The sequence below is a fragment of the Canis aureus genome, chromosome 29 (genome assembly GCF_053574225.1).
Source record: "Canis aureus isolate CA01 chromosome 29, VMU_Caureus_v.1.0, whole genome shotgun sequence".
In the NCBI taxonomy this organism is placed as follows: Eukaryota; Metazoa; Chordata; class Mammalia; order Carnivora; family Canidae; genus Canis; species Canis aureus.
In genome coordinates, this window is record NC_135639.1 from 25119459 (window position 1) to 25133495 (window position 14037).

Consider the following 14037-nt stretch of genomic DNA (forward strand, 5'->3'; position numbering starts at 1 on the left):
CTGTGACACATTATAACAAAAAGCCATAAAAAATGATATCCATCATTCCCAACCAGGGATGATTTTACTCTTGGGGGCAGTGGTGGAAACAGGGAGTAAGAATATATGTGTGTTCATTAGTGTATATGTCAAAGGACTCAGGGGAGCCAGAAAACCAGCAATAGCCACTAAGGGTGGGAACTAAGAGGATAGAAAGGAGACTTCACTCTGGACCCTTTAATTTTTTTTTAAGATTTTAATTGAGAGAGAAAGAGTGTGTGCAAGTGGAGGGTGGGGAGGGGCTGAGGGAGAGGGAGAGAGAATCTGACCAGACTCTGTGCTGAGCACAGAGCCCAACTCAGGGCTCCATCTCACAACTGTGAGATCATGACCTGAGCCAGACAGCAAGTGTTGGACACTTAACTGACTGAGCCACCCAGCTGCCCACTTTAATTTTTCATATATATATATATATATATATATATATGACATTCAAAAAATTAATGTTTAAAAAACTCCAAACTGAGCACCCAGATGGCTCAGTCAGTTAAGCGTCTGCCTTCAGCTCAGGTCATGATCCTGGGGTCCTGGGATCCAGCCTCGCATTGGGCTCTCTGCTCCATGGAGAGCCGCCTTGTCCCTCTCCCTCTGCTACTTCCCCCCCGCTTATGCATGCTCTCTCTCTGTCAAATTAAAAAAAAACAAACTTAAAAACAAAAAAAAACCCACCCAAACTGTGGACCCATAGAAAGTAAAAAGTGGAAGTTCCCCATTTTCCTGTCTCCTGCCTCAATACCATTCCCCAGAGGTTCCCACCATTCATAGGTTGATGTGTATCCTTTTAGACATTTTTCTTCTCTGCATATACGAGCATAAATATTCACCCATGTATTTTGTGGGTTGTCATTTCCTTTTTAATAATGGAAACTTAACCTTATATGCTATTCTGCAACTTGACATTTTTTTCAAAATCTTTAATAAATATTATAGCTCCTGTAGTCCTGCCTCATCCTTTTAAATGACCACTCAGTGCTCATTGTATGAATTGCCCTTTATGTCAAAAACAAGCATTGTTATTGAACAGACCAATTACAAATAATGAATTTGAATCAGTAATCAAAACACTCCCAACAAACAAAAGTCTAGGACCAGATGGCTTCACAGGTGAATCCTACCAAACAGTTAAAAAAAAAAAAAAGAGTTAATGCCTATGCCTATTCTCCTCAAACTATTACAGAAAATGGAAGAGGAAGGAAATCTTCCAAATACATTCTATGAAGTCAGCATTACCCTGACACCAAAACCAAACAGACACACTACAAAAAAAAGCCAACTATGGACCCATATCCCTGATAAACATGGATGCAAAAATCCTCAACAAAGTGCTAGCAAACTGCATTCAACAATACATTAAAAGGATCATTCACCATGATCACATGGGATTTATTTTGGGAATGCAGGGATGGTTTGATAGTCGCAAATCAATCAACATGAGGCAACACATTAACCAAACAAAGGATGAAAGTCATATGATCATCTCAATAGATACAGAAAAGACATTTGAACATCTGTTCAAAATTGAACATCTGTTCATGATAAAAACTCTCAACAAAATGGGCTTAGAGGGAGCATAGCATAATAAAGGCGTTATATGAAAAACCAACAGCTAACATCATATTAGCTAGTAGAAAACAGAGCTTCTCCTCTAAGAGCAGGAACAAGACAAATCCAATGTTGCCACTTTTATTCAACATAGTACTAGAAGTCCTAGCCACAGCAGTCAGACAAAAAGAAATAAAAGGCATCCAGATTGGTTAAGAGAAAATTAAATTGTCACTATTTGCAGATGACATGATACTATAGAAAATCCAAAAGACCACACCAAAACAAACTATTAAAACTGACAAATGAATTCAGTAGAGTTGTAGGATACAAAGTTAATACACAGAAATTAGTTGCATTCCTATACACTAGTTACAAAGTGGCAGGAAGAAAAATTAAAATAATTCCATTTACAACTACACCAAAAAGAACAAATTACCTAGGAAAAAACTTAACCAAGGATGTGATAAGCCTGTACTCTGAAATCTATAAAACATTGATGAAAAAAGTTGAAGGTGACACAAATAGATATTTCATGCTCTTGGATTGGAAGAATTAATATTGTTAAAATGTCCATACCACCCAAAGCAATATATGGATTCATTGCAATCCCTATCAAAATATCAGTAACATTTTTCAAAGAACAGAAGTCTAACTAGAATAAGTAAGTCCTAGGGATAAAAGATACAGCATAGGGAATATAGTCAATGATATTGTAATAATAGCACTGTATGATGATAGATGGTAGCAATACTTGTGAATGTAGCGTAGAATAGACTCGTCAACTGCTGTGTTGTATACCTTAAATTAATTTAAAATTGGAAGTCAGCTATACTTCAATCAATCAAACATCAAAATAGTGTCACATTTCCCAGCTAAGTTTCTGTTTTATGCACAGCAAAAAGAAACAAAGGTGATAGTTTTCTGCAGGGCTTTTAAAAACTTTCCCCCAGCAGCGATCCAGGCGCCCTGGACCTTGCCAATCTCACGTGTTTGCTGAGTGAAAGAGCCAAAGAATTCCTCATGGAGAACAAAGTGCAAACCTTTTACCAGCAGGAATTGGAAATTGTGGAATCTCTGCTATCCCTTGCCAATCAGCCTGTGATTCACGGCACCTCCTCTGAGCAGGTAAGTGTAGCATGCCCATGTGAAGAATTCAGGCCCCCTATCCCATATCTACAGCTCAAGGGTGTGGGGGGTGAACATGACTGTGGCACGAGCACTCAGAGGGTAGACCCAGGGATGAGGTTCTGGTTCTATTCCATGTTTGTATTCTGGAAAGGTCACTAAGAATCTAAAATGAAAATGTACCTGCCCTTTTGCCCTCTTCACTTAATCTCAGTAAACTTAATCTTTGGGTAGGGAAAAAAAGTAGTCTAAGGTTCATACTACTTCTTAGTATTCACTGAGATGGCTACTTAATCTCAGCAGGAGCCAAACGAGGAGGAAATAAATGAGAAGAGATAATTATCTCTTCAAGATTATTTATTGCTCAGCAAGGTGATTCTTGAACCAAAGTTTTTAATGACTTGCTCTCTCTTCGTCAAAATAAGGTACCTTATTAGGAGTTTTTTTTTTTTTTTTCCTTATTAGAAGTTTAAATAAAGACCAAGTTATATTCAGTCTAGTTTATAAGTAAACATTTCTAGGAATAATCAAGTAATGTCTCACTCGCCTGGGAGAGAGCTGTCTCTTTACAGGTGAATCTAAGTTGTTTGGTGTTTACTTATTCACTTGGAATTAAGAGTCATTTGAAACTTTGGTTTTAAGCTTTCACTTTCATTGCAATTATCAGGGTTTTTTGTTGTGACACCATTTATTTTTATTTTCTTTATTCCACTGGGGAATGATCTCTGCTGAGATGTCACCTTCTAGCCCTCCCCAACTATTTGCTCTGAGAGTCACCTGCTTCCTCACTATGTTATCACCCTGTTTTCATATCTCAGGATATCACTGGTATTTACTTATTTGTCTGCCTATTCCTCTGCCACAATTTAAATTTTACAAGAGCAGAGGTCTTCTTTGCCTTGTTCTTTGCTCTCTAGAACCATGTTCTAGAATGGGCCTGCCATAAACTCAGTTCTTGATGATTATTTGTTAGTTGAAGGAGTGAACAGTTTTAAAAAAATTCAATAGTCCCCAACAGTATCTGGTTAAGAGTAAGTTTCCTTCCCATCCTCCCTCCTAACCACTTCCCCCCCAGAAATAAGAACCATTACCGGTCTTAGGAATATCCTTCCAGAGAGAGTCTACATTTATAAACCAGGAGTAGTTCTGTCCTCTTTTCTTACACAAATGGTAGCATGCTAAACTCTAATCTGTACCTAGCTTTTCATGGAACGGCAGGTCTTACAGAGCCTTTCCTAGCCGTACACATAGATTTGCCACTATAATAATCTTAGGTTACATGAAGCAGTCTCTCCATTTCTGGACTGTTGAGAAGTTTTCCGATCTTTTGTCATTACCAACAGGGCTGCCGTGACTACTCTCGTTAAGTAACATAAGTTATTCCTCGTGATTCTGGGGGCACAGACACCAGGTCCTCATCCTGACCTCCTAGGCTACTACCACTGCTTCTCAGTTTCGTTCACGAACCTAATTATCTCCTCCTGGCACCAGGCTATTTGCACAGTGACCCGCGATGTCATTCGCAGCAACGAGGGATAGCATTTCAGGAGACACTCGGGGAGGGGGGGAGGGGGGGCGGGGGGGGGGGTAGATGGCTGGGCCGGCCTCTCCCTTCTGTGCCCTGGGGCTTCCAGGCAGTTGGGGCTCTCCAACTGTCTGCTGTCCACAAGATAAACCTTGCCATTTAGTCAGTTAGAGGCGGCTCACCGCCAAGTTAGCCTCCTAGCACTTCTGACCACTCTGTTGGCATGTTTGGAAAGAAACTCTGAAGCTTAGCAAAGACCACATTCTTCCTGTGAACCCACTCTTCTGTGGGAGCCGCAATTAAGGAGAAAGACTTGAGGATTCTCTGAAGTCTCCTCCATTCAGAACGACCTTGGGGAACTTTTGGCATGGTATCTTTGAGAATGCTTAGAGCAGAAACTTGTGTCTGCCCAGTCCTGTATGTTTAAAAAGAAATGAATGTGGCACTCTGTTTTGTCTTTGGAAACTCTTTTTTCCAATCAATTATGAATTATTCCCTCACATGACTCTGGCTGGGGAGATCAGTGTCATTGAGTTGAATTCTGCTTAATAGAGCCTGGGAGACTAAGGATGCTTTACAATGATGGTGAAACCCTAGATCCTTTGGCACTTTCTGTTGTCATACAGATGAAAGCTTTACAAAAAAATCATTGTGGGAGTGTTATAGTTTGGAGGCCAGGGGAGGGAGGGTTTGAATGTTCCCCATCCCCCCACTTTTTTTTTCCATAGTGGCCCTTCTTAGCAAATCCAGAAACGTGATAAGCAGACCTTGCAAAACCATTGTTTTCTCTTTGACAGCTGGGTAAATGTGGAGTTTGTTTGAGCATGAAGACTATATATATATTTCAGAGATCCACCCAGTTCCTGACCTGCAGCTAGGAGAGGCCTGCTCAGGCTCAGCATATTCAGCCAGTCTCTGTTTCTGTCTCTGTGTAGTTTCGGTTTCCTGAATCGGATGAGCCTTGTCTTTAGAAAAGGACAAGAAAGACACAAATCCCAGGCCAGGCTGAGCTACGGGCCAGGAGAGATGATTGGAGGCCTTCCCCCTGAGACTGGATCTTCATAACCAGTAGGGAGATATGCTCTGAGGTCAACCGAGGCAAATGTTTTTGGAAAGGAAGTTCCACATGCTGTTTATATTCACAGAGCCTTTCTGTTGGGCCCTTCTTGTTCACAGCTGAAGCTGTGCTTTTAATCTCACAGACCTAGCACACTGTCTTTCTGCTGCCTGAGCTTTCTGAAATCTGGGAGGAGGAGCTGAGCTTTTTGTGTGGTCTGGGGATAATCACGAATCATTTCTAAGGTGGCAGTAATCATGCAACAATCATTTTTAGTCTCCAGTTTATTTCTGTCTTGGTAAGAGCTGTAATAAACTCAACCCTTAGGATCCTGATAGTAAATTGACCAAAGAAGATGAATTTCCTTAGAATTATGAAGAGTAAGTGGCTGTAACAGTTTCATGGGAGATTCTATTCTGGGTTGATTGTACTTCCCTTAAGTAAATACAGCTTTCCCTGAAGCCCCCCAGAATAAAAGGATGTGTGACAGAATTGCTAAGTGAGTTGTTTATTCTAAACACACTTACGTAGCTTTTCTGCCTGTGGGAGTCATCGCATAGTTCTTGGCCTTATTCTGCCTTCAGAGAACGGGTGCTGTCATAACTTGGAATGTTTGTCTGTTTTAGGCCCTAATCTCCTGATGACCAGGTGCTCCAGCTTGTTGACTATTAATTTAATTGAGAGTGTTCTCTTCAGTCCAGGGGAGCATGTTTGTGAAACATCACTAGGATTCATGAGATTAAAACAACACCTCTTTGGAAGGCCTCTTCTAGAAAGAGAGGGTTTCTCTAGGGATGCAGTTATCAACACTTTTGGCCATTTGGGGGTTTCTTTCCTTTCCCTGTCTCTTGCAGGAAAGGTCATTAGCAAATCACAAGCAAACTCTTTCAGCATCTGTGGGTACTGCCCCCAACAGCCTTCATCAGCATTCTTCATTAGGGGCAGGACTTTGCCTTCAAATGCTCCTTTAGAAGCTTTTGCCTTGTTCCTTTGGTGCTCTCATCTTGTAACTATCTTGACAGATTTCTGTCACATTAAAAGTGGATCTGTACCTTGAAGGACAGTTGTTCACCACTTTGCTTCAGGAATGGACTGAAAGCCCCCAGTGGAATCATAAAAAGGATACCACCTCTATAATGGGGTATTTATTTCCCATTCATTACACAAATATCTTATCAGTTACCCTCGGTGTGTGAGGGAGGAGATGGCCAAATTGAAATCAAGTCCCCCACTCAGCAAACTTAAAGTTTAGTTAACCTCGGTGAGACGTAGCTGAAGGCCTCGCTTCCTCTGGGACAAGCCTAGCTTCCTCTGGGACAAGAAATAGGATGAACTGGTTACTCTGGGTAAACCTGTGTCTTAGAGGAGAAATATTGAAATTGAGGAAATAGAAAACTGATAGCCACAGAGGTTCCTTCCATGCAGTCTGGGACCCCCTCTGTTTTTAGCCCCATGACCCACCTTGGACAGACAGGTCTCCACATGGCTATTTACCTACATTTTCCACCATTTAAAATAAGGCGATGACGTAATATTCTCTATGTCCTAGAGTCCCCAACTTACGTCAAATTCTCTGAAGTCCTTAGGAAGAGATTAGATTATAGCCATAATTTCAATGAAAAAACTGAGCTGATACATGCATACAGTGATCTGGCTCTGAATTTAAAAAAAAAATAAAAAATTGGGAATAGAAATAATTTTAAATGAGTCAAGACATATAAACTACATACTCAGATTCAAAGATTATCTTCTTGATTTTCCATTTTATATTATAAAGTTGAACAAATCACAACTAAGGTAGAGAACAGTTGTCAAGCATGATCCTACTTGAGCAAACTTCCCAGGCCTCCTTAAATACTATTCTGTGTTAGGCCACACACCTGGATCTTTTTGACTCAGCAGATAAAAAGCCTGTTGGGTGAATTCATAAACCAGTTGGTCCAGGGAGTTACTCTGAAATGCTGTAAGATGGGACTTAACTTCTTTTCTTTTTCCTCTTCCTACAGAATTCTAAGAATGACACCACTTCCAAGGCAATTCATAGTATATTTAAGAATGCAATACAGCTGCTGCAGGAAAAAGGATTTGTTTTCCAGAAAGATCATGGTTTTGATAAGCTATATTATGTAAGAGACCTGCAACTTTATTTTTTTTCCTTGATACTTTGATCACAACTATATTCATTCCCTAGGAATACCTATTTACTGTTTTTAAAAATCATTAAGGAGGTTCATAAACTAAGGAGTGAAAGCCCGTATCTTTTCCATGTCATTTTTTTTTAAGATTTTATTTATGTATTTTAGAGAGCGCACATGGGGAGGGGTAGAGGGGTGGGAGAAAGAATCTGAAACAAGCTCTGCACTGAGCTTGGAGCCCAATGTGGGGCTCGATCCCACAACTAGGAGATCATGACCTGAGCCCAAACCAAAAGTCGGACACTTAATGCCTTGAGCCACCCAGGCACCCTCCCTACATGATGCCATTTTTTTTTCATGGTGCCATTTTTAACAGTATGTCCTAGACACTTAAACTGTGCATCTGCCAAAATGTACACATTCAGATGCTTCTGTGGCCTTTTTGTTGACCCTCTAAAATGTGATTATCCTACAAATCAGGACTTCTCAACCTTAACACTGTTTGGGCCAGATGGTTCTTTGTTGTGAATGGCTTTCCTTTGCATTGTAGGATGTTTAACAGCATCCCTGGCCTTCATTAACTAGATAGAGGTAGCAGCCTCTGACTTGTGACAACCAAAAATGTCTCAGGACATCGACAGGTGTCCCCTGGGACAGTGGAGAATCTGTAAATAATGCCTGGCAGTTTTGGGGCAGGGTACCAAAATAGCACATCACAGGCATCTTTCCATGTTAGTACTTTAAATTTTCCTCAATCTTTTTGACCTCACATGGTACTCCATATCATGGGTACTTGTTGGACACTTTAACCACTTCTTTCTGGTCACCATTGGGGTTGGTTCTGTCTTTTGCTCTCACAGATAGTGTTGCTTTGGCTATTTTTGTGAATTCATGTAAGCATTTCTCTTTTTATGATTGACTCTTAAAAAAGGAATTGTTGGAGCAAAGGGCATGTATTTTTAAGCATTTGGCCAGCACAGAGTGATTGACCTCCCAAAGTGCTACTAGTTGACATTCCCACCAGGGGTGGAAGTGCTTGCTTGCCTCAGACTAAAGGTTCACCTCTCACAGCCTACCTTTAGTAGTTGGAGGAGCCAACTTTTCAGTGAAAACGGGCTTCCTCATGACATTGGTAGTGTGCCTTCAGTCATGAGTGATTGTCCTGGAGGCAGATCAAAGTCCTGAGGAATCCCAGAAGTCTTGGTATTTACAGACATGATTCTTGAGGGGAAGCCTTCCTGAATAGGACATTTTCTTAATGTTGATTTACACTAGTGATTCCCTATTTTAGAGTTTTTTTAAGTTAAGATGTGTTGGGCACCTCGGTGGCTCAATGTTTGAGTTATGATCCTGGGCCCTGGGATCAAGTCCTACATTGGGCTCCCGGCAGGGAGCCTGCTTCTCCCTCTGCCTGTGTCTCTGCCTCTCTCTGTCTCTCTCGTGAATAAATAAATAAAAATCTTTTCAAAAAAATAAATTAAGATGTGTTTTAAATACTATTTGAGTAACTTAAAGTTTATTTTTTAAATTTTATTTTTAAGTAATCTACACCCAGTAGGGGCATGAACTCATAACCCCAAGATCAAGAGTCAGTCACATGCTTTACCAACCGAGCCGGCTAGGTGCCCCAGTTTTCTTCTTAAGCACTACACCCCAGTATGGGGCTTGAACTCCTCACCCTGACATGGAGAGTCACCCACTCTACCCACTGAGTCAGCCAGGTGCTCCTGAGTAACTTTTGAAAAGGGTATTTAATCTGTGTAAGGATGAGTGCAGACTACCTCCTCTTGGTGTGGAAAGGTCTGGTAGGGCAGGGGAAACCCTTGCTGGGCAGCTCACCCTGACATGCTTCCCCTACCCCTCCTATTCTCCCTGGAGGCTTTAGGGTTGGCCCCCTGTGTCTGTAGAAAGCTCTTCCCAGGGTAGCAGCATGACCTGGGCAGCTGGCCGGGGCCAAGGTGTGGCAGGGCTAGGGCACTTCCTCCTGTGAATCAGTGTGAGCTGGGCTGGGGAGATCCCACAGTACCAGCTCTGTTCCTTCACAGAACCATCATCCCCTTCTCTGCCTTCACTCCTCCCCTTCCACCTCTTCGCCCAACCTGCAAGTTTCTGTTTTCCAGAAGGCCTTGCCTTGGGGAAGTCACTGTCACAGGGCTGTAGATGGCTTGTGTTTGTGTTGTGCTTTCTTGCTTTCAGCAGCTCTCACCCCCATTACTCTAGATAATCTTCACAGTAACGTTGTGAGTCAAGAGAAAGCAGGCGTTGCCAGTATCCCCATGCATTCCCAAGTCTGCTTGTTCTCTAGGTCTGGACATACAATTCCTTATAAATGTATTTGTTCACAGGCTTTTTCTTCCTTCCGCCTCTTTTCCTTCTTTCCTCTTTTGCTTTTTTTTCTTTTTGTTTTTAGATTTATTATGGAACATGAAGGTGAAACCCATTTGGTTACTGCTTCCCTCTTACTTGAGCTGGTTGAGAAAGGAGATTCCTTTTTTTTTTTTTTTTTTAAGATTTTATTTATTTATTCATGAGAGACACAGAGAGAGAGAGAGGCAGAGACACAGGCAGAGGGAGAAGCAGGCTCCTCACAGGGAGCCTGATGTGGGACTTGATCCCGGGACTCCAGGATCACACCCTGGACCAAAGGCAGGCACTAAACTGCTGAGCCACCCAGGGATCCCCAGAAAGGAGCTTCCTTATGTTTACCCTTGAGACAGAAAGTGTTTCAATGGATGGGCTAGATGTACTCTTTTGCTAGCTTTTCCTGACAGTTTTTTTTTTTTTCCTGACAGTTTTTATTTCATTTGTTTTTCTTTGTAATTGGGAGAAAGAAGAAAAGTAAGGAGATGGGAGACATGTGTCAGGGCCCAGAGGAAGGAATCCTGGTTGGGGACTTTGATCATTCATGCCTCCCTTTGAATATAAAAGCGAGTATGAGGAACGTTATAAATGTGACATGAATATTTGAGAAGAAAGTTGCACCTTAAAAGTATGGAATTTCAGTTTTCTGTGACATCATGGCCCCAGTAAACCACCTTCCAAGGGAGTGTGCCTCTCGGCCAACTGCAGAGCCCTGAGCTGCTCAGGGACTGAGCGGGTTTGACAAGAGGCCAGGTGTCAAAAACCCTATTGTTTGTGTAGGGATGGTGATTATTGTGAAATCTTGAGAAACTATCCTAAATACCAAGCTGGGAGTCAGATGACATAACTACTTCATTGCTCAAGAATGCTTTGTCTCCTGTTTTCCCCATTTAGGTAACCAGAGAAGACAAAGAACTACATAGAAAGATCCACCATATCATTCAAGAAGACTGCCAAAAACCAAATCGTAAGTGGTGGAATGTATGTGTGTGTGGTACCCCGGTGCACTGCCGGGGAGTGTTCCCTCCCAGAGAGCACTGGATGGAGAGTCAGGAGACCTGGGGCTTTCCCCAGTAGTGACTTGGAAAAACGACCGGTCAAGACAACTGCCCTATCGGAGCCTCAGTCTCTTCTTCTGTAAAGGGAGCATTAGACTCTCAGGGTTGTTCTGACCTTAGCTGCACATTAGACTTGGCCATGGAGCTTTTTTAAACATGCAGTGCTCAGGTCCCAACCCTGGGGATTCTGATTCATTAGGGGTTGGGACAGGAGCTGGACAGGTGAGCATCGCAGGTGATTCTTGTACAGTGAGGTAAGACACGAGGCCAGGACTTTCTGATCTTCTGGTTCTCATATTCTCACTAATTTGTCTTATTTCTTATTCTACTCTTGCCCCTTGTCTTTGAACCCAGACGAGACAGCTTCCTTTCTTCTAACATCAAGCCTTTCAGTGTGAGGAGGAATGGTTCTAGACATTACAGTTTATGATTAGTGTAATTCAGTCATCGTGGAACCTGATAATTTGTAGAAGAAATGGTTTAAAATACAGTTGGTTTCAGTGGTGTTAGGTCAACCCCTAGTGGTTAGACACTCAAACTGTAGGTAGTCTGACAATAGACATTACCATCTTCACACTTGTCAGAAAAAGAAGAAAGCACTAGTCCTATCTTTAAATCCTATGTAAACTGATCAGACTTCAAGGTGACTTTTCAGTCTGTCTTTTGCAAGCATATGCTGATAATGAACTTTGCCATTTGTCAATAAACAAGCCTGGAAGAGCAGGGAAGACTTGTTAATGATGGCAGGTCTCCTCAGCCTGCTTGCTTTCTCTCCAGAGAAACCCACCCTCAGCCCTCTCAGCCACTGCATCCCCAGGACTTGGCCCTGCTCCAGGCTGTCAGCAGGTGGAGCTGGACCAGGTCTCCAGTCCTGGGGTTTATGGTATGCAGCCCTGCTTAGCCTTTAAGAACCGATGAGGTCATATCCCAGAGTAGGGTGACAACAGATCTTAAAATAAACTGAAAGCAATCTATTATTTTAATGCAAGGTTTCTGGCTTTTGTTTACATCATTCAGAACAAGGACGAGTATCCTTGAGTTGGGGGAAAACCTGTCCACCCACTATTTAGGGTGCTTTAAAGAGCACTGAAATGTGGAGTGCTTCAACCAAAAAGATGAGAGGCTGCTCCCCAGGTAGCCTTCCTGCACTCATCCTCATTGTAGGCCACTAGCCAGATCTTATTTTGATCTGCATTGGGAACAGGATGGATTGAAATAATCCCAGTGCCTGGTGAAGCAAATGAAAGGAATTCACACTTCTCAGGGGAACCAAACTGCCTGGTAACCTGAGAGTCTGTAAAAGTGGCAGGTTTTACACCCCTTCTAACTCCCAGCCCTCTTGCCTTGGTGAGTGTGTATGTCAAGGTGGACAGCCTCTGCCACTCTGTATATGGGAGCCTCTAAAAGCTTTAAGCTAGTCCCCAGAAATAGGACACTCCCAGAAGCTGAATTCTGGAGCATTAGTAACTGAGAATACCAGTCAAAATACCTCATAGGGACTGTCTTGGAATCTGTTGAGATCACTTCTTGTCATAGAAAAAAAACCTATGACATTAAAAAAAAAACAAACACATATATATATCATGTCTGGACATGGTAAAAAGTCAAACAGTGCAAAGTGCACACAGAAAGTCAGACTCCCTCCAGGGTCTATGTTCCCAAAGGCCATGGTTGTTAATCAGTTTCCTACATATTATTATAGAGATGTTATAAATACTTACAAACATACCTGTGTAGTTTCTTTTTAAAAAGCCCCACAAGTAAAGGTTAACATTCGATTCTCAGTTTCCACATCTTGTACCTTAGATCTAACATTGGCTTCTTGAAGTCATTCAGCAACAGCACACATAACAGTGCCTCAGTCTTTTTTAATCACTGCACAGGATTCCATTATATGTATAGATAGATCTTCAACCACTTAATCATTCCTACTGGGCTGTTCGTTTCTGACCTTTTGTACAAAATAACAGCATTGAATTTTTCCTTATCAGGATGATTGGTAGGACATGAAATCTCTAGTCCTTTATAAGTCAGTAACGGAACAACTTACAATAAGGAAAGGACTGTAAATGTGAAGCCTGTTTCCAGCCCCTAAGCACTGATACTGGGCTTGTCTAAAGCCAGGCAGCATGGCAGAGGTGAAGTGCTGGGCTCTCCAGCCCCCCTTCAGTGGGTTTGAATCCCACGTCTACCTCTTTGTAGCTGTGTGATCTTGGGCAGGCCTCTGCATCAGTTTTCTCTTTTTTTAAGTTTATTCATCTATTTTAGAGAGAGTATGCGTGAGCGGGAGGAGGGCAGAGGGAGAGAGAGACTCTGAAGCTGACTTCTCGCTGAGCCGGGAGTCCAACAGGGGGCTCTGAAGATTATGATCTGTGCTGAAATCAAGAGTCAGTTACTTAACCGACTGGGCCACCGAGGCACCTCTCTTTTTTAAATTAAGTATAGTTGGTTTACAATATTATATTAGTTTTAGGTGTATAGTGTAGTGATTTAACATTTATATACATTACAAAATGATCACCATGATGTCTAGTGACCATCTGTCACCGTACAAAGTTATTAAAATATTGACTTTTACCTCTATTTACATTCATGTCACTGTTTTATAACTGGATGTTTGTACTTCACTTACTTCATCCATTCTCTCACTCCCCTCCTCTCTGGCAACCACCAGTTTGTTCTCTGTAGTTATGAGTCTGTTTCTGTTTTGTTTGTTTTGGTTTTTAGATTCCACATATGAGTGAAATCATATGGTATTTGTCTTTCTCTGACTGACTTCACTTAGTGTGATACCCTCTAAGTCTATCCACATTTTCGCAAATGGCAAGACTCATTCGCTTTTTTTTTTTTTTAACTCATTCTCTTTTATAGCTGAGTAATGTTCCATTGTATATACACACTGTATCTTCCTTACCCATTCATCTATCGATGGACACTTGGGTTATTTCTTTATCTTGGCTATTGTAAATAATGCTGCAGTGAATATAAGGGGGCAGATATATCTTTCAAACTAGTATTTTCATTTTCCTCAGATAAATGAAATGGAATTTCATGTCCAGAAATGGAATTGCTGGATCATATGGTATTTCAATTTTGAATTTTTTAAGGAACCCCTATACTATTTCCCATAGTGGCTGCACCAGTTTACATTCCCGCCAACAGTACTTGAGGATCCCCTTTTTTCCACATCTC

General features: G+C 41.7%; 1 protein-coding gene across 10 annotated transcripts in view; it reads left to right on the forward strand.

Moving 5' to 3' along the window:
- Nucleotides 1–14037, forward strand: part of STN1 (STN1 subunit of CST complex) — a 62507-nt gene that overhangs the window by 23311 nt on the left and 25159 nt on the right. For 7 of the 10 annotated variants that reach the window (XM_077877756.1, XM_077877763.1, XM_077877760.1 and 4 more), the window contains 3 exons: nt 2535–2709; nt 7298–7417; nt 10682–10754. In XM_077877756.1, coding sequence (XP_077733882.1) covers nt 2535–2709; nt 7298–7417; nt 10682–10754 — 368 coding nt within the window. The remainder of the gene's footprint in view (nt 1–2534; nt 2710–7297; nt 7418–10681; nt 10755–14037) is intronic. The other 3 variants (XM_077877762.1, XM_077877765.1, XM_077877757.1) reach the window with 2 other exon arrangements.